The sequence below is a fragment of the Natrix helvetica genome (genome assembly GCF_964273705.1).
Source record: "Natrix helvetica genome assembly, chromosome: 5".
Lineage (NCBI taxonomy): Eukaryota > Metazoa > Chordata > Lepidosauria > Squamata > Natricidae > Natrix > Natrix helvetica.
This window is the reverse complement of record NC_138551.1, coordinates 139,298,170-139,318,857: the sequence shown is the minus strand read 5'-3', so window position 1 is coordinate 139,318,857 and position 20,688 is coordinate 139,298,170. Positions and strand designations below refer to the sequence as shown.

Here is a 20,688-nt window from a genome sequence, read left to right as displayed (position 1 = left end):
CAAATCAAGTCCAAACTATTATATTTTAATAAATCCAATCTTGTTCTCATGAAGGCATTAGAATAATTTGTTAATTAGACATTGTTTAAAATATTAAAGACAGAATATTAGCAAGATTGTATTATAAATGTGGAAAATAATAAATAAATTAAAAAACTATAAACAATGTACCGTAAGTCATATTACTGTATCTCACCCCTACAATTTATTGCAATTAGATAAACATGTGCAAATGCCAACTGAAGTATTCTATTCCAATAAACGGCCTACTATAATTTTTGAGCATTGGTGCATATTTTAATGCTTCTAAGGCCCAGATTCTTTGTGGAGGAATCTTTTTAGCTTCTCCAGTTGTACAGGAAACAGGGAGACCTCAGTTCCTCATACAATTTGTCAGTAGTAGAATCCAAGATTGGTCTTTTATTGAAGTTTTGTCTGTTCTAACAGCCACAATTTTCAGAGTCTGTCAGTTTCCATAGATTAAATTTAATGCAAATACCCATATTTTCTGATTTTAGACAAAGTAGAAATTGTGTAAATTCCCAAATCACAGGGTATATAATCCAATGTGTAAGTATAATAATATCACAGTGTAAATCAGCATGTTCCAATAGGTATTTAGCATGCTAAACATATGGACCTATAACAGAACTTATCACAAAATAAAAGGGTTGGAAAGGATCTTTGAGGTCTTCTAGTCCAACCCCCTGCTCAAGTAGGAGACCCTATACCAGGGGTCCTCAAACTATGACCCACGGGCCGGATAAAGGCCACTGAAGCCATTAATCTGGCCCACGTGGGACCATGAGGCTGCCCCGCCCAAATCACCCCGTCCACTTGCCAGTCCCCACCCACGGATTGAAACTGCAAAGTAAGACCAAAGCTTTTGGCCGGCAGAGTGCTTCTGGGGGCTGGGGAGGCCAAAAACAGGATGCACAGAGGCCCCAGGATTGGAAAATGGCGCCCTCTGCCTCAGCTTCTTAGCTCAGGCTGAGTGGAACACAGAGCCATGTCACCTGGCACGCATGGCCTTGCCCGTTGCTCTTCCGGGTTTCTGGTGCGCATGTGTGTGCAACAATCAGCTGGCCTATGTGCGCATGGCAGTGCCAGGAACTGGAAGAGCTGGTCTTCCGGTTTCTGCGAGCGCATGCGCACTAGCCAGCTGATTGTCATGTGGGTGCGTGCCAGAAACCGGAAGAGGAGCTGCCTGGTGCACATGTACGTACTGGCATGTACACTGGGCAACTTCTCTTCCAGATTGCGTCCCTGACAAGAGCACTTGGTGCCAAAAGGGTTCGCCATCAATGCCCTATTCCAAGGGTGGTTTTATCAAGGCATTATAAAATGGTATCAATACTTCTCGTGATTTGGATTCTATCCTTCTGTTGATGCAGCCTAGGATTGTAGTGGCTTTTTTTGGCTGCTGCCACACATTGTTGGCTCACATTTGAGAGATTGTCCACTAAGATTCCAAGATCCCTCTCACAGTTCCTGCTATTGAGCCAGGTTTCACCTAATCTGTACCTGTACATTTGGTTTTTCTAACCTCAGTGTAAGACTCAGGGGTTGCCACAAAGAAGACGGAATCAAACTATTTTCCAAGGCACCTGAGGGTAGAACAAGAAGCAATGGGTGGAAACTAATCAAGGAAAGAAGCAACTTAGAACTGAGGAGAAATTTCCTGACAGTCAGAACAATTAATCAGTGGAACATCTTGCCTCCAGAAGTTGTGGAAATCTTTAAGAAGATGTTGGATAGCCATTTGTCTGAAACGGTATAGGGTTTCCTGCCTGGGCAGGGGTTTGGACTAGAAGACCTCCAAGGTCCCTTCCAACTCTGCTATTGTATTACTTTACTTTTCTCTATACTGAATTTCCTTTTGTGAGATAGGCCCAGGGTTCAAGTCCATCTAGATCCATCTGGATCTTGAGCCTATCTTCTGGGCTGTTGGCTATTCCGGTCAGTTTAGTGTCATCTGTAAATTTGATGAGTTCCCCATCTATCCCTCATCCAAACCCTTGATGAAGATGATGAAGAGTAGTGGGCCTAAAATGGAATCTTGGGGTCCCCCACTGCTTGTTTCCCTCATGTAGATGTAGTTCCATTGAGGACCACAGGCTGAGTCCATCTGGGGGTGATGCTGTCTATCCCACATATTTTTAGCTTACCAAGAAGTAGATGGTGGTTTACTTTGTCAAAGCCTTTCTAAAATCCAAGTACTGGAAACTATGTGCACTGCATTTCACTGGTCCACTAATTTAGTAATTTTTTGGCAAAGAAAGAAATGACAGTTATTTATGATGTGTTTTTGGATCCTTCATTAGTTGAAGTAAATTGTCAATATGAAGAGAGAATAACAAGGGTTCAAATATGCATCCTTCCCTTCCTCCTTGGTAAGTATCAATCCTTCTTCTCATTGCTCCATTGAGCCCAAACCTCCCTCTCAAACAAGGACCTGGAGAAAGAGCCTGGATCAGGGCCAACAGGTGAAGCTCCATTTTGAGGGCAATCAATTTCCTATATAATATTTCTCTGTTAATTATGACAAATGCACTAACATCTAGAAAGCCAGCAAAACCGTGTTTTACTTCGCTGATATAGATTAGATATTTCAAGACAAATTTGTTACCAATATTAGATTATTGACATGCAATATTTCTTATAAAATCTATATAGCTATTCACTACCTAAAACCTTCTGTTTCTTCTGCAAGGAATGCATTTTTCTCAAGTTTAACTAAGAGGATCCAGGCATACATTTCAGCCACAATATCTGCTAGTATATTTGGTCTATAATTGCTAGAGTCCTTTCTATTCCACTATTTAGATAGATAAAATGCTACTATTGCCAACTTCAATCCAACTGGATATTATTTATATGTGGAAATGAAGATGCCAATAGAAGCCCCAACAACCAGGGATATTTTTTGATCAGTTAAATAGTTGGTAGAATGTCTTCTCCGGGGAATGTATTGCTTCCATTTCAGGCCTTTTATGATTAATTTCAACATGAACATAATGGGGTAAAATATTGTCATTTTTGCTAATATGGAGAAAAGCAGATTTTGAATTCCATGGAGAAGACATGATTGCATCTATTGCTCACCCACCACCACCTACCCCACACTTTACCAGAAGGAGAAAAACACACACAAACCTGTGGGACTTTGTAGGTGCCTCCTAATGTTGACATCTGGATGGAGATGTCCCTTCCAGCTGCATCAAGAAGAGCCAGAAGGTTCTCCTTCCTTCCACAGCCGTAGTTGGGGACATTGGCTTCTCCATTGGAGAGAATGTCCACCAAGGCATCTGAAGTGTGGAAAGTGCTCCAATAGTTGGCATGGATGTTGTAGCCAAGTGTGAGATTGTGCAGGAGCTGGGAATTCTTGTTGACCATTTGAATGTTGAAAATGAATCTTAAGGCATCTGGAAAACCATTAGCATACCTATTATTAAAAAAAATGATTATCATGGGCAGCAACAAATACTTTTTAAAAATATATAAGCCTCTGAAAGCCTACTGATCCTTAAGCCAACATTGATCCAAAAGCAATGATCAGTTATACAAATATGGAAATGGGCTGAGGTACAGCAACTACAACTGGTTCCACCACTACTTTAAATAAAATTCATTATTCAAGTGATAAATTAAGTGATAAATTAAGGATTGAACTGAGCGGGGAAAATAATCTGCAGCCCTTTCAGGCCTATTTTTCGATTTGAGTTTCTTTCACAAAATCAGACAAAAGAGAGAAGCCATGGAAATCCAAATCATTCAGGAAATTAGACATAATCCCCAATATAGGAATAAATGAAAAATAAAAACAGAAAAGAAGGAGAGTGTTAGAATGGAGGGAGTGCAACTCTATCACCCTGAATGACTTACAGATCACAAAAAACAAACTGAAGAGAAGGAGCCACGTTGAAAAGCAAGTTTGTATGCAATATTTCCTCTCCAGTGGCGACTATACCAATGAGATGGTCTCCTGGGCTGTAAAAGCTCTGTGGTTGTTTTCCATCCTGGTTCTCCAAACTCTGTGGGCATTTCATTCTCAGCTTCCCAGAGATTGAATGGGACACCAGCAGAATCAGAAGCAGAAGCAGGAGGTCCATCATTCATGGGGGTGAATCAATGAATCCCTTTTCTGTTTCTCAAGAAGAATTAGAAGAATTCAAAGGACTCTCACAAGGTGGAATATGATCCAGTTGCTTTCCTGATTGAAACACAGAGAAACACTCAGCTTCATCTGGAAAGGAGAGAGACGGACATTCAAGAGCACAGACCCTGCCTGTCCCAAAACTCCATATTTCTCTGCTCAAAGTCTCCCGTGGAGGATTCGGCCAAAGAGCAGGGCTGAAACTTTTATCATAATTCTCCCTCTCAGGAGAGATCCCTGGATAATTCAACCAGTTCTTGCACTCAAAGGTTGTTGGGAAATTCTGTAGAGGGAAATGAAAGGGAAATAATCCCCATGTGATTCATAATAACAGGGGCAGATATCGAATTAAAGCCATCATCTAGAATTGAGAGATTTGGGGTCTCCATGCTTGAAACTGAGGCCAGAGGGAATACACAGCACCTGTGGCTGAAGAAACAAATAAATCTGAGATTTGTTGGCATAGTGATAAAAGACAAAACTCCAGGGACCAGTTAATGCCAGAGCATATCACAGAACTGAAATAGTTGGCAGCTGAGTTGGAACCAAAATGTACTTTATTTTGAAAGCTAATGCTCAAGGGCACCACACAAAAGGGCTGATGCTATAGTATGGCCTGTCTCCAAGAACAAAATCAACTTTATTGAAAAACTAATTACCAGAATTTTGCAGAGTTAAAAAAAAAGGAAGGGGGGGGAGAGAGAGAGGTTAGAAAAAATGAAATCAGGGCTGCTTCTCACCCCATGGAATGAATGCAGGAAGAAAGCAAGGAGAGGGGGAGGGGGGGAGAAAGGTTTAAAGAAATGAGTGAAAAGATGTCAAAATCAAGGCATGAAGTAAGGATGCCTTAGGAGATAAATGCCTCTTTGCTGATGTTATGATATTACTTTTATAGTTTCAACTTGGGTTGTTGAGAAGAGTTGGTTCCCACTCTGCTAATAATTGTTTTAAAATTAATAAATGAAAGTCAACAGTTAGGGTGTTTGGAAAATAACATCATAGCCATAGATGGCTATTTGATGGTGAGTCAATAGAGTGAATTAACATATTTCCTTATTTAGGGTACTTTTCTCCAGAACTGAAAGTTCACTCACTCTTGTTCAATGAAGCGCCTTTAGAGCAGGGGACTCAGTGAATTTGCTGCTTAAATTTTAAAAACCATCCAGTTTCCTTAGCCCAATATATTAAAGTCTGTATTTCCAAGCTCCTATATCAAACTATAGTTAAAATAGTTCATGCTCAGTACAATTCCAGTCCCAGCATCTGAAGAGTATCTTAGAGATGGATAAAAGAACTTTAGCTTCTGCCCTCAGAACTAATTTAGGAAGTTGTTCATTTTTCTCTCTCACTAAAATTAGGGAATATTATTATTGATCTAAAATGAAATTAGTGGAAAATGAGAGAACCCCAAAATCTGGTCTGTCAGAACCAACAAAATTTCAATTACAGACCACTTTTCTTGAACATCTGACAAATCTATTAGGAGCTGTGGTTTCCCTGTCTCTTGCGTCCTCGGAGAACAAGTTCAAGAGAAGGCTGCACAAAGAATCTGGCATATCCGAGCAGAGAAAGATACACCCAACCTCAGTAAGGTTGGCACATTGAAGTGGATGAGCTGCTACAAACAGACCTCCCAAATTGCCACGTATTGAGACACAGAAATGCCTTAATATCTCAGGGTCGTATTTATTTGAGCAAGATTTGAAAAACTAGTCATAATGGTTAATTAAAGAAATATAATCAACTGCTTATAATGAAAAGGATTTTATTTGTGGAGCCCCAGTCATGCATCTTAATAAATCTGTTATTGGAATGTCTACTGTCTAAGAAAGAGAAAGATCTTGGACTGCATTGTTAGACAAATGACCCATTGCTTAAATCCAAACAATTGATTTCCTGGGTGGTCAGAATTCCAAAATTACATATAATGCAGCTCCTTATTGGAGCAAAACTCTTCCATTGAGAACTGGATATGTGGGTATGACTGTGGCAAATTTTAAGGGTAATGCATAAATATGTTTTCCAGTCTTTATTCATATTCTTTCTCACTTATTTTTTTATTACTTTCCATTTTTATATATGGACTTATTGATGCTCTGTGTTCTACATTATTCATCTTGACATGGCTTAATGGCTAATTGATAATAAATTCTTCTAATAGGTTCCTGAGAACCAGGTTGGATTTATTAAATGCTAACATTTTGGATTTGATCTAACCCTCAATATAACACGGCATTCTTCATTGCTTTTTTAGATCAGTGATAGAATTGCTTCAGAGACCCTAAGAGATAAAAATCAGTTCCCCTTTTTCCACCAGATGTTCCCCAAAGAAGGATTCCAGTACCCAGCCATTGTCCAGCTGCTCCTCTATTTCAGATGGACCCTGATTGGCCTCTTTGCTTCAGACACCAAGAAGGGAGAGAATTTCATGAGGATTTTCACCCCTGTGCTGGTCAGGAATGGAATTTGTGTTGTTGTATCACAACGATTCTCCACAGATGGAAATACAGCTCTGTTAGTGGTACTGGTGCGATTAAGCACTAGCAATGAACCCCAGGTCGAGGTTATAACAGAGCAACCCTGTAAAGTATACGCAGCGTGCGATATATATAAAGCAACCACACAGAATAATGGATAGTAAAGTAACAAAAATAAACTTTACTTTCTGAAGAATATAGCAAAATCCATAAACACAGCCAAAAAGTCATACACAGAGAAAAACAGTCCAATAACTTACACACAGTAAGTAGTAGCAACAGTAATAACAGTTAGACAGCAGTTATCATACATCAGGCAAGAGGGAGAGAGACAGAGAACATCAGCTGCAATTTATATGCTGCAATCTACCAATTAGCAGATCTCCTCTCTTAAAGATATATAACAATATATTGTCTACCCAACTTGTTGGTTACACCCTAACATTCTCCCCTTTGGGTAGATCAATATATCCACTTACAATGTAAGATGATAACCTTCACATGATGAGGTATGTTTCACTGAACTTTGTGCCTTAGTGAAGTTGTCTGCTAAATTGTCTTCAGTTGAACAATATTCCAACTTTATCAGGCCATCCTTAATGCTTTGTCGAACATTAAGATACCTCAAATCAGTATACTTCGACCTCGTCTTAATAGCTAAACTAGTCGCCATTTTTATTGCTGCCTGATTATCTTCATACACAGTAAAAGGTTCATTGATACTTAATCCCATATCTATAAGCAACTGCTTATAATATATCAGCTCAGTACATGTCAACGACAAACATGAAAACTCAGCTTCCATTGTGGATAAGCTTATGTGTTTCTGTCGTATCGACTTCCATCCAATCAGTACACCACCTAGCATAAAGGCTATGCCGGAAGTTGACTTCCTATTATCTATAGCAGCTGCAAAATTCGCATCAGCATAAACAGTCAAAACTAAATCCCTATTTGGTTCTAAATACAATGCATAGTGGATAGTTTTCTTCAAATAACGCAGCACACGCTTTGCTGCTTGCCAATGCCTCTCTGAAGGACTACCATTGAATCTAGCTAGTTGGTTCACACTAAATGATATATCTGGTCTAGACCAATTACTTAGGTACATTAGGCTACCTATCAAAGATTGATAGATTCCTTTATCAAAACCAGTACCCTCAGTTACCTCAGATTTAAACCCCAATGCCATTGGTGTCTTTGCAGTCTTACATAGCTCCATGCTATATTTCTTAAGTAAATGATTAATTTTACCAGCCTGTGACAGCTTAAAACCTTTACTGGTTCTAACCACATCTAAGCCCAGATAATGCTTAATTTCACCCAAATTCCGGATTCTAAATTTACTCTCTAATTGTGAAACAATGTCAATAGCTTCCTGTTCAGACCTAGTAATAATAGCTATATCGTCCGTGAACAAAAGCAACAACGAGATCAAACCATTTTTCACCCGTCTAAACAAACAAGGATCAGCCAAACCTGGAATAAATCCCATAGCTTTTAGTTCATTAACTATGCATCTGTTCCACTCAAAACCGGACTGTTTTAAACCATAAAGGCTCTTTTTAAGTCTCCAACAACCAGTCTGGCCATTAGAATCCACACCTGGTGGCATCTTCATATAAATGGTATGCTGCAATGGAGCATGCAGATACGCTGTTTCAACATCAATATGGGTAACATTACACTGATACTTAGCAGCCCACACCAATGCTGCCCTCAACGTAGAGGCTTTCAAGCTCGGAGCAAAAACCTCATCGTAATCCCTCTCAGTTTGGGAAAACCCTTGAGCAACTAAACGAGCCTTATAAATAGCATTGCCAGCAGCATCGTTTTTAATTTTAAACACCCATCTACATCCAATTGCACTCTCCCCTGAAGGGAGCTTAGCTTCTTCATAAACCTTCAATTCCTGTAAGGATTTCAACTCCTTCTCCATAGCTGCCTTCCACAATTTCTTTTCCTTTTCAGGATACAGCCTTAACTCTGCAAAACTAGAAGGTTCTATGCTAACTTGCAATACTGCACTGGCTTGGTATCTATCGGGTGGATGCCTGTCCCTAGTAGACCTCCTAGGCAATACAGGACTTGCAGGATCATCCTGTTCCACCTCACGAGTAGATTCTTCATCTACATCTTCCTCCCCTTTCAGAGTAATTGATGGACTATCCTGACTCTCTAACTGCTCATTTGGTGTATCGTGATTAACCAAACGATCAACATCTATATCACCACAAACCTTGTTAAACTCTTGTTCTAGCTTCTCCCAACCAACATGTTCTGAAAATTTAGCACTAGCACTGTGCATAATTCTCCGAGTTCCAGGTTCCCAGAACCTAAACGATCTATGATTGGAATTGTACCCAACAAAAACCATCTTCCTAGCTCTGCTTTGATCCTTCCGTCTAGTCTGTGAGGGAATATGCACCCAAGCAGGGACACCAAATGTGTGTAAATAACTCAAATCAGGCTTCCTACCATGCCAAAGAGTATAAGGAATCTTACCAGTAGTTGAGTTAACTACTATGTTCAGAATATGGTTTGCACACATTATAGCCTCACCCCAAAGCTTTTCTGACAAACCAGAATCAACTAGCATAGTTCTGGTCATTGCCTGCAATGATTGACCACGTCTTTCAATAAATGAATTATGTTCTGGCCTGTAGGGGGCAGAACGCCTATGTTCTATACCAGCATTCTCCAACATTGATGTAAACCTATGATTAGTGAATTCAGACCCATTATCAGTGACTAGGCAAAGTACTTTTTTATCCATCTTACGTTCAACAAACTTTAACCATTTAGTAAAATGTTGGAAAGTTTCTGCCTTTGATTTCATTACATAACAGAAACCATACCTAGAATAATGGTCCATAATGCTGAGTATATAGCAGGCACCTCCTAAGCTAGGTTTCTTAGGGCCAATTAGGTCTGCAAACACTACTTCCAGTGGTTTAGATGTCTTGAATCCTTTAAACCGGTTTGCAGGGGTAACCTTACTTTTAGCCTGGTTACAGGCATTACAGTTAAGATATTTTGAACAAGGTTTCAAATTGATTCCATTAGATAGAATAACAGTTTGACGTACCATTTTAAAATTTACATGGCCTAAACGTCTATGAAGTAGATGTATACAGTTATCATGGTGCTGTTTATTCTTATAACCAGGTTCAGAACTCGCAATATTTAAAGAGTTCTCATGTAGAATAAATAAATTATTCTCCAAATTGGCAATAACACTATTACCTTCTTTTTCAATAATACATCTATCATTCTTAAATGTTACTGTAAACCCACATTTCACAAGGTCTTTTACAGATAATAGGTTAAATTTCATTTTAGGTACATATAACATTTCCAATTTTTCATTAATACGTGGACAATACGCTGTACCTTCACCTGAAGCCTTAATTTTCCAACCATTTGCTAAGGAAATATGCTGTTTGCTAGCCTTCATAGTAACAAACCTTTCTTTAACCTTAGTTATAGAATGGGATGCGCCACTGTCAACCACCCAGAAACTATGGTTTACAACCTTATCTACCTTAGCTACAGTTACAGTAACATTGTTGCTTTTTCTTTTACTATTAGCAACACTCCTTTTCTTGCTATTTTTACAGTTCTTAGCAATATGCCCCTTACCACCACAAGAATAACATTTCTTAACAAAATTTACAGTTGAAAACTGTGTTTCTTCTTGTGATTGATTGTCTCTGAACTGAACTCTATCCTCTCTTCGTCTGGACTCTTCAAGCAATCTCCCGGTAACCTCAGATAATGTCAGTTCATCACGTGAAAGAACTTCCAATGAGGAAACAAAAGAGTCGTAGCTTTCATCAAGCGATGATAGAATAATATACACCTGTTGAAGCTCAGAAAAAATTAACTCTTTTTCTTGCAAATCCTGCAAAGTTTTCTTCATGAAGTCTAAATGAGCCAACATATCACCACCTTTTTGCAAACAGGCTCTAAACAGTTTCCGTGTGAGATGAATATGAGCACCCACACTGTCCCAAACATAAATTCTCCGCAATGTGTTCCAACACCTAGCAGCAGACTCTTCGCCACGAATATGGACCAGTTGCTGGTCATTCAGTGTTAGTCCAATAATGCAGAGAGCTCTCTCATTGTCCCTGTTAAACTGCACAATCTTCTTCGCATCCTCATCATCAGCAGGATCCCAACCTGTAACATCCGGTGGGTTCTGAACCACAGACCACAGTCCTTCTCTACGCAGAAGTAGGGAACACTTCAAGGACCAGGAAACATAGTTGGTTCCATCAAACCAGGTAATCATGGAGAGTGCAGCAGACTGTTCATGTGCCATATTCACAAAAATAAACTATCCAAAAAGTGGTGCATAAAAATAAAATATTAAGGCAGGGTGTCTGGGCCCATAACCAATGTTAGTGGTACTGGTGCGATTAAGCACTAGCAATGAACCCCAGGTCGAGGTTATAACAGAGCAACCCTGTAAAGTATACGCAGCGTGCGATATATATAAAGCAACCACACAGAATAATGGATAGTAAAGTAACAAAAATAAACTTTACTTTCTGAAGAATATAGCAAAATCCATAAACACAGCCAAAAAGTCATACACAGAGAAAAACAGTCCAATAACTTACACACAGTAAGTAGTAGCAACAGTAATAACAGTTAGACAGCAGTTATCATACATCAGGCAAGAGGGAGAGAGACAGAGAACATCAGCTGCAATTTATATGCTGCAATCTACCAATTAGCAGATCTCCTCTCTTAAAGATATATAACAATATATTGTCTACCCAACTTGTTGGTTACACCCTAACAAGCTCCCCTCTCTAAGTGGAGACAAGTCCATGTCTTTGTTCACATCCTGGAACATGTTCCTCTTGCAAACAGAGTTCTTCCTTTCCATTCAGCACTTGCACACTTGCCAGGACCCACTGAAGGGAAAGTTTGGATCTTGTCAATCTTGGGCGAAGCGACACTGAGAAGGCACAGGCTTTTCAAATATGTCCACAGTATTTGGAACTTGGCTTTTCAGGAAAAAAAAGTCCTAAGGATGATCCCTCTAAAGACAGTTTCTTTGCGGGACCTCAATATCAAGATGAGCATTTTCACTGTTCTGTTTCAAAGTCCATCTTCTCGGTCAAAGACAGGGGAAGATGCCCCCAGAAAGCCCCACTGGAGACCCAGTGGAAATGGAACAGGATCCAGGTCCTAAATAATCCCAATGTGTACAGTATCACCAAGACTCTGGCCCAGGCCTTGAATGCTGCCTATTCCTCCATTCTGAGGAGGAGAAACAAAGGGGTCGAAGAGAGTTTGGGGCCTCCAAGGCTGCAGCCATGGCAGGTAAGGGGTCCCGACAAGGATCTATCAGATTTCCTTACTTTTTAGGAAGCATCCAAAGCAGTGACGTGCTGTGAGGTTTATGGCTGGTGAGGCACTGATGTCATCACAATCAGATTTACAAACATTAAATTCCTACAAATTATCTTATCCAATATTTGATTGGCAGCAGTTAAAGGGTTATGTTTAAGGTCTCATATCAGCATTCTTTACACATATTGTAGCACACAAAAAAGCACATTTGCCATCAGAGCAGATGTTGGGAAGGGGGGCAAGGAGGAAAAGGGTCCACTCCCTCTCCCTCAGACCCCCAGGAAGGAAGGAAGGGAAGGAATGGGGAGGGAAAGGAAAGGAAATGGGAAAGAAGAAAAAGGAAGGGAAAGGAAAAGGAAAAGAGAAAGGAAAGGAAAGGAAATAGAAAAGAAGGAAAGGAGAAAGGAAAGGAAATGGCAAAGAAGAAAGGAAAGGATGAAGAAGGGAGGGAAAGGGAAGGGAAGGGAAAAGAGAAAAAGAAGGGAAAGGAAATAAGGAAAGGAAAAGAAAAGGGAGAAAGGAAAAGAAAAGGGAAAGGAAAAGTGAAAGGAAAGGAAAAATGAAAGGAAATAGAAAAGAAGGAAAGGAAAAAGGAAAGGAAATGGCAAAGAAGAAAGGAAAGGATGAAGAAAGGAGGGAAAGGCAAGGGAAGGGAAAAGAAAAAAGAAGGGAAAGGAAATAAGGAAAGGAAACGAAAAGAAAGGAAAGGAGAAAGGAAAAGAGAAAGAAAAGGAAAAGGAAAGGAAGATAGAAGAAGGACTGAAAGGGAAAGGAAAGAGTGGAATGGATTGGTACTGCTCAAAAATCAAGTCTCAAGATCCCTTTGACCACTTTGGCTCAGACAGTCCAATTCCACTCTGGTTCCCTCACTCCAAAAAGTGAAGGGAGGACGCAATGCCTGAGCAACGCCGGATGTGCAGAGAAATGCAGGCTACAACCAGCGAATTGCATTTTCCCAGGAACAAATGAAGCCCCAGAGGACCAATGGGAATTCTCCCTTCTGCAGCGTCATCAATCTCCGGGCAGTCTCCCTTGACTTCAGGAGAGAGTTCAAGGCAGAAGAACTGCCTGCCTCACCTACCTCGGGATTTTTTAGGCTTTTAGCCCTCGCTTAACTCTGCTCAAGCGATCATAAAACGCCTTAGAAGTCAGACTAGACTAGGTGAGGCACACAGTTCTCCTGCCTCATAGTAGAGGGCGCATTTTAGAGGCTTTTTTAAACAGTTAGGCAGTCATTCACGGTGAAGCAACAGCTAGCTAGCCTTACCTCAGCCCTCACCCTTTTCCTTTTACATTTTTTTCCCTTTTCATGATGACAGTGGTGAGGCTGTGCTTCCCCTGCCTCACCTGACTGCACGTCACTGATCCAAAGGAGACGGAGGGGAACCATCAGAGCTCTTTGGGGTACAAAAGGCCAAGAGTTTGGGGCAATTTAATTATTCATGGAAAGGTGTGTTAAACACTGCTAATTTTAAAACCATGCATACATTTTTCAATAAAATACTGTAGGCAGGGGTTTGAAATTAGCACCATAGAATTTTATATTTATACCTTTGAAGGAAACTCTGAGACCATCTAGCTCAACCCCTCCTCTCTGCAGGAATTGAAGCTTTTCTGTCTGATGACTGCTTGGTCTTTGCATGAAGATTGTAGGAGCTGAGCAGGTGGGGGTTCAATGCATCATCTTGTTAGAAACATTATATTCCAACAACTCCATTCCCCCCTCCCCCCCCCATGGATTTTGTTGACTTTGAGATCAACTGCTGTTCTTGGCTACTTGCGCCTGAGAAAGACAAACAGCGAAGGGGAGACTGAACTCCTCTGCTTCTCTGAGTTTCCTCTCTTGTAACTGAGTTCATTTTTTCCATGCCTGACACTCTGGGATAACAGTAAACAGATCTTAAGCTTCTGTGTGACATCTTTCCGTCATTGGAAGAGGGCTGCATCCTCCATTCGCCAATTGAGAGATTGTCCTAGAATATCTAGTTAATCGAAGAGAAGGATTAGGAGGGACATAACAGATGTACCTGAGAGGCAGCCCTAAAGAAGAGGGGTTTCATTTATTCTATAAGGCCCTGAGGGCAGGGCAAGAAGCAATGGGTGGGAGCCTGTTAAAGAGAGATCCAACCGAGAAGGAAGGAGAAATTTCCTGATAGCGAGAACTGTTTAATGGGTGGAAGAGCTTGCCTCTTGGGCTTGTGGATTCTCCATCACTGGCAGCTTTCAAAAATAGGCTGCGTAACCATTTGAGTGGGATGGTATTGAGTAAGGGGTTGGCCTAGAAGACCAAGATCCCTTCCAGCCCTCTGACTCTATGACTGCATGGAAGGATGGTCCCAGGCTCCCTCTGATTTTCATCTGCCTTATTTCAATAGGGCCCTTTGGCAGCCAAGATGGCAGCAGCTTCCTTTCCCCTTCCTTGCCCTTCCTGAGCCAGATATTCTGCCACGTCTTCCCCAAGGGTGGTGCCTACAAGGGGACCTTAAGTTGGGTTTTCCCCAGACAAGAATATTTGCTCTGCTGTGGCTTCCAATCAATGACTATGTTGAGATCATTTCACCAAATGTTCCTATCCAGTTTTGTATCCATCATCCCTTTTCTCTTGCATCACATTTTACTTCTAAGTGAAGATCTCTTCACTTCTCTCTCTCTTAAATTCCTTTTGGGGGGTTTTCAGACAATTTTGGTGAACCATCAAGATGTTATTTTGAATTTTATGCCTGGGTCTAAGTTATAAATAAAGAAATGATTTAAGAAAAGGTGCAAATGAAATCTTAATAAAAATGTTCTTATACAAAATAGCATAATTTGTTAAGTCCTAACTGCTAAAATTTACATATTTTTGATATGACATCAAAATATATTTAAAAGTTGAAATAAATGTTGCATCAGAAAATCATATTTTATCAACCAGCAGCCTGCATTAATGACAATATAGAAAAATAGATGATCAAGGACTAATTGTTATTCATAAATTCCCAGTTTTATGAGGGACATTAAAATTAATTATCTCAATTAATTAGTTATCAGCAAGTAGATTGTTACTACTTTGCTGAAATCTTTACATCACCAGCATTTCCACAATCCATTAAGGAAGTGTAATGACATGTGCAAATATAATATAATACCAACATCTTCACCAGGCTAGAAAGTTGGAGATCCTGAGTTCAAGTCCTGCCTTAGCCGTGAAAGCCAGCTGGGTGACTTTCAACTAGTCACACTGTCTCAGCCACAACCCTTGTTGTTGTGTGAAAAATAAGAAGAGGAGGGTGTGTTTGATATGTTTGCTGACTTATTTCTTTGGAGACTCCGTCCAGCCACCTCATTCTCTGTCGTAAACATTTTTTTAGATCATGTGTAATTCTCCAGGCTTGAAAAGGGGTTGGTGGGAGATTTAAACTTTCAGACTTGCGAGTTTGTCTTGATGTGGCCTTCCAATAAAGTCGGGTCACCTCATGTGGTTGTGTTTCCTACCTGGTGTACCTGGGAGAAGATTAGCCTGGCAACTTCCTTCTTGACAAATCCACGTTTTCTGGTAATCCCCCTGTTTTTCCCAAGGAGTTTACAAATAATCTCTTTGTTTGTTTCTTTGTTCAATTTATTTGTAGTCTGTTCTAAAATATCCTCTTTCATAGAGAAATCTGGTCAATGATATTTCATCAATACAAATGTAGTTTTTCAATATATGATTGACAAATTTTGCTGAACTTTTGTCAGTTTTGAAGACAGGGATAACACTTATTTCCCAACTCACAAAATTTGCAAATTAGACAACTCTAGGAGAAAGATTCACATGTGAAAAGACCATGAGTGGTAAGAAACCAAGCTTCCTGCTTTTAACCTTCATGGGTGTTTCTATTCCAGTTCCATCCGTTTCGGGAGATGAGTGAATTTTGCAACCTTTCCAAGAAGAAACTGTACTTGGATCAAAATGGAGATGTAGCTGCAGATTTGAATATCATAAGCTGGGTTACTTTCCATAAGAAGGATGCCCTTAAAGAGCAGCTGGGGAGTTTTCAAAGAGAGAGACTTATTATCAGCCAAGATGCTCTTTTACGGCTCAAGTTGGTCAACAAGGTGGGTGAAATATCGGTATCTTTTCTTTATTTTTGAAAGCTGTTGAACCCATTTCAAGTTGGCTAAATCTGATCATTAAGGGGAAGACCTTCAAAGAGAATTGAATATTGGGAACAGAACACATAGAATCTTCTTAGACTGCTTGGAAGGCTTCCATACTATCGACCAAGGTATCCTTTATATGCTGTAGCTTGAAACATGATTTAGCCATGCCCAACTTGGGATGCTGCTGACCATTTAGGATTTCAATCAATCAGAATAGAGCTGGGAGGAAGTCAAGGGAGACTCTGCCCGGAGACCGATGACGCTGAAGAAGGGAGATTTCCCATTGGTCATAAAAAAAGAGTTGATCTTCAATGAATTTTTTAAGTTATACTTTCTTCAAAATGCTGTGGATAAAATCCTTTTCCACCAGGCCTTCCTTTCCTCTAGTGTCACCCACCTTCCTGAGGGGTCAGCAGCCCCCCTCCCATTCTTTAGAGGTTTCTGCCCTCCTGAATGCTGTTCGGGGTCTGATAAGAGCATTAAAAGAAAGCGTGTTTTTCCTAGAGGCAAAACTGGGAGCCAATGAAAGAGACTATTTGTAGCTCAGGGTTGACCTGAGGCCCCTTGGGCTCTCGGAGCTTCCTTGTTTTCTTGCAGACGTTTCATGACCCATCGAGGTAACACCACCAGGGCTAGAAGAATGGGAAGCTGAGAAAATGAGATGTGAGTGTATTAATTGGCGGTGGAAAGTGGCGTGTCCTCCACGGGTGGGAGGTTGAAGGGGCGACTGCTGGGATCCTCCCCAAAGTGCGGCTTTATGGTCGGCGGGTGTGTGTGCGTGGCTTGTTCCTGCCGGCCCCGGGTGCGAGGGAGTGGAGCAGGCGAGGGGTGGGCCCAAGTCAACCGGCCATCAGCAGGGGACCCTTTTCCTGCCTCTTTCTTCCGCCGAAGACAAGTGGGGCTCTCTGCATTTGCCCCCCCCCTTCTCAGAATCCCAGCCCCTCCCTTCCCTTTGCCCCGCCCAAGAGTCCCAAACCTCTGAGCGCTCGGAAGCCTCTGGACGCTGAGACTGAAGGCAGGTGGTTGTGTCGCCCTTCCCCCACTCTTCCTCCCCTTTAGCCGAAGGTTTCGGCCCCACCAAGGCCCTCTCTGCCGCCCCTGCAAAAGGACTCTGCAGCCTCAGAGACGCTCCAATAGCAGCGCCATTTGGACTTCAGCCAAGCAGCCAGGCGGAGCTGAAGGGCCCCTCAGGGACTCTCTGCAAGTGGGCCCTTCCTGATGGGAATTCAGCTCCACCGTCACAGGAGCCTCTTCCTTCCTCCTGCCCAACTTCTCAAAGTAGCTGGGATCCCACTAGATCCCTTTCTCTCCAACTGTGGCTGAGATCTCTGTCTTCCTCGGGCAGATCGAGGCTCCCGGGGATTTTGGGTTGCTTATTCAGACAAGTCTAGCTAGGTGGGTTTTGCTCTGCGGTGTAAGGGCTACGTAATAAGACGACATCACAAATAGGCTGCAGACACTGACCAGACACTGGCAGCTGATCAGGGAGGAAAACTCCGTGGAAGGAAAAGAGGAGGGGGGAGAGGGAGGGTGGGAGGGAGGGAGGGGGAGACTCATTGTGTGAGTCCCTTCTGAAGAGGCCTTCTGATTGGTTTGCTCTGTGAAGTTGTGAGTGGGTCAGGCTGATTCTTCTTCAGTTATTTGTAGTTGCAAAATAATCCAAAGGGAAGGGAAGGTGAAGGGGTTTATTTCAGTTCCCTTTTCTTCTCTTTTCTCTTTTCTGTTTCCCTTTTTCCCTTTCTCTTCTTCCAATTCCCCTTCTGCTTCCTTTTCTCCTTTCTCTTCCTGTTTGCTTCCATTTTGCTTTCTGCTTCCCTTCCTGTGTCTCTATCCTTTGCCTTCCCCTCCTCCCAACTTCCCCTCCCCCTCCATTCAGCCGACACAGAGTTCATGCCTCAATTCCTCAATCATTAGGATAACCTTGATCATCTCATTGGACAGGAGACCACACAGAAATGACACCTTCACTTTCTTTATTTAACAGTGTGATGAGATCCATCAAAATTTCAGATCCTTATAAAAATATGTATCAGAGATATAAAAAAAGGAGCAGCAGGACGCCCCACACGTCCTCTCAGGGCCATTTCCACATTACTATGACTCCAGGGCTCCATTCAGATGATCCCCGGTGCCCGGAGTCTATGAGGGTCCAGACGGAGAGGAACCAGCTCCGTGTCTCTTTGAAGGCTGGGAAGAGGCCGGGACCAGGAAACTTGCCATGGAGGCTCCCCACAAAGGACTCCGTAACCCTTGAGACCTACCAATCCCTCTAGGGAGGTGAGGGCAGGGCTCTGGCTAGAAGGGGGAGGGGGCTGGGGAAGTGGGAGCCATCTGGGTGAGTTTAGGATCTGTGGGGCAGAGCGAAGCCCTCTTTCCGTCTGTTGGGCCATTTGAGGGAAAGAGGTTTTCTGCCTCTGGGCCAAAAGACTTTGGAGTCCGATCTTTCCTCCAATTCTGGACCTTCCCAGCTGCCCTGTCTGCCTCCCACCTCACAAAATAGGAAATCTCAAGGGAAATGAAGTGAACGGAGTCAGTTCTAAGAAAGGAGGAGACGAGAGGATCCAGGATGGAGAAGGGAGGGAGGGGAGATGGTGGATTGAGGAGGACTGTGTGGTAGCCAGGAGAGAGAGGGGGGATCGTACCCCTCCCCCTCTGTTGAGAGAGGGCTGTTCAGTTTTAAGATAGATGGCCTCTTGGACCCCCCTTTCCAACCAGGGGTCTCCTCTGTCCAGAGGGTGGACTTTGTTCTCTCCCAAGACAGCAACACGGTCCTTTCACCAGTTCCAAGGAGATTCTCCCCCCCCCCCATTTGCCCTCTGATTCAGGTGACCCTGAGGGGGCAGATAAACCCCCAGGTGGCCTCAAGGCCTCTCAGAGAGCTCATGGCTGACCTTCACAAGGCTAACCACCAAACGGCTGCCAAGAGGACAAATCCTTCCATTCCCCACCATTCAGTCAGAACTGAAGAAGCTTCTTGGATGAGAAGTGAAACGTTTTCAAGGAAAAAACCCGAAGAAATACCAGCTGTCTTTTGAAAAGCCGCTTTGGGATGTGCGCTGAAGATGCCCCAAAGAGGGATGGGGCTTTCGGAGCCTCTTACGTGGCTGAAGAAGGAAAAGGGATGACGTGGGAGAGCCTTTCTTTTAGGCTGCACCTCAGGTCTTGTGCAGGAGGTGCCCTTTGCAAAGAGCAGGTGAGCCTGTCAGGCCTTCTTAGCCTCCCATCCTTGATCAGGTGGGTCCTCTGTGCTTTGCCTGCCACGGCTGGTTGCTGGGGGGTGTCAGGCAGACAGAATTTAACAGAATAGCAGATTTGGAAGGGACCTTGGAGGTCTTCTAGTCCAACCCCCTGCTTAGGCAGAACCCCATGGATTCCCCACTGCTGAGTGACACTCAACTGTTAACCTTCCCTTCTGAGCTGAAAGGGGGGGATCCAAGGGAGGGAGGGGTCAAGGGTTGAGTAGAGGGAGAAGTGTTGTTTGACCTCTAGGTTACCTGGATACCTGGATTCTGTTGGAACTCTTTTCTGTTGATGGGTGGGGCCCTGCAGGCTATAAAAGCTTGAGTGGATGAGAGAGAGAGAGACAGTGAGAGACAGAGAGAGAGAGAGACAGAGAGACAGAGGAGAGACAGAGAAACAGAAAGAGAAAGATAGAGAGAGACTGAGAGGTGAGTAGGACTTGGTTCTTTGTCTCTGGTATTTTTTTCCTGCTTGGGAGTTTGACCTTGGGATGAATACCTTAGTTGTTGGGGAAGCACCAACCATTGAATCCAGAAATTGACTCTTCTTCCTCCATCCCTTTTCTCTTTCAGAAATGGATCCCAATGAGAAGCTGCGGCCATCCAGCGACAGACCCCAGAACGTCCTTGGGGACCCCTGGAAGGTGACTTTGTTCGTCCTTGGGGTCTATGTATTCGTTGGCCTCTGCGTATTTCTCCACCTATGCAAGTAAGTTGCTCCTGTTAAAGGGAGTATCATCACCACAACCTGGGGAGCCCTGGGGCACTGAAAGCCCCCCCAAATATTGGTACAACTAATTGGAGAGAGTATAGAATCCCCCAGGGCTGGAAGGGACCTTGGAGGTCTTCTAGTCCAACCCCCAATCTTGAAAATCTGGAGCCTCCATTGAGAATTATCTTTGTTATTCAATTTCAATTTCAATTTATTTGTGCTTCTAGACCGCCCCCTCTCCCAGAAGGGACTCGGGGCGGTGTACAGTCCATAGAGAATATCACAAAAATACAATAAAAAATTAAATATTAAATATGTACAATTTGGAGGAGGTTAAAATGCAATTAAAAGAACTGTACAAAGCTGAATAAATATAATTTTTTAAAATCCCTAAAACAGACACAACAGATTAAAAAAACCCTAAAATAACCAGATAATAATACATATGCCAGGAGGGACAGTTGTAATTATGCCAGGCCTGCTAATCGGAACAGGTGAGTCTTCAATTTTTGCCGGAAGGAGTGGAGGTCAGAAGTGGTTCTAATGTCGGGGGGGAGGTCATTCCAGAGGGTTGGGCCCATCACAGAGAAGGCCCTACTCCTTGGTGTCGCC

The 20,688-nt window shown here is 42.4% G+C and overlaps 1 protein-coding gene across 2 annotated transcripts in view; it reads right to left on the bottom strand.

Moving 5' to 3' along the window:
- The window catches only part of LOC309392824 (vomeronasal type-2 receptor 26-like), a gene marked incomplete at both ends in the record, with an annotated part of 285,994 nt that overhangs the window by 13,649 nt on the left and 251,657 nt on the right, over positions 1-20,688 (bottom strand). Inside the window, 2 exons of one of the 2 annotated variants that reach the window (XM_081954298.1) lie at positions 3,157-3,445; positions 3,886-4,112. The exons of the other annotated variant lie outside the window; for it this stretch is intronic. Of the exons in view, the coding sequence (XP_081810424.1) occupies positions 3,157-3,445; positions 3,886-4,112 (516 nt within the window). Of the gene's footprint in view, positions 1-3,156; positions 3,446-3,885; positions 4,113-20,688 lie in introns of those variants that run through there. 2 annotated transcript variants of the gene reach the window in all.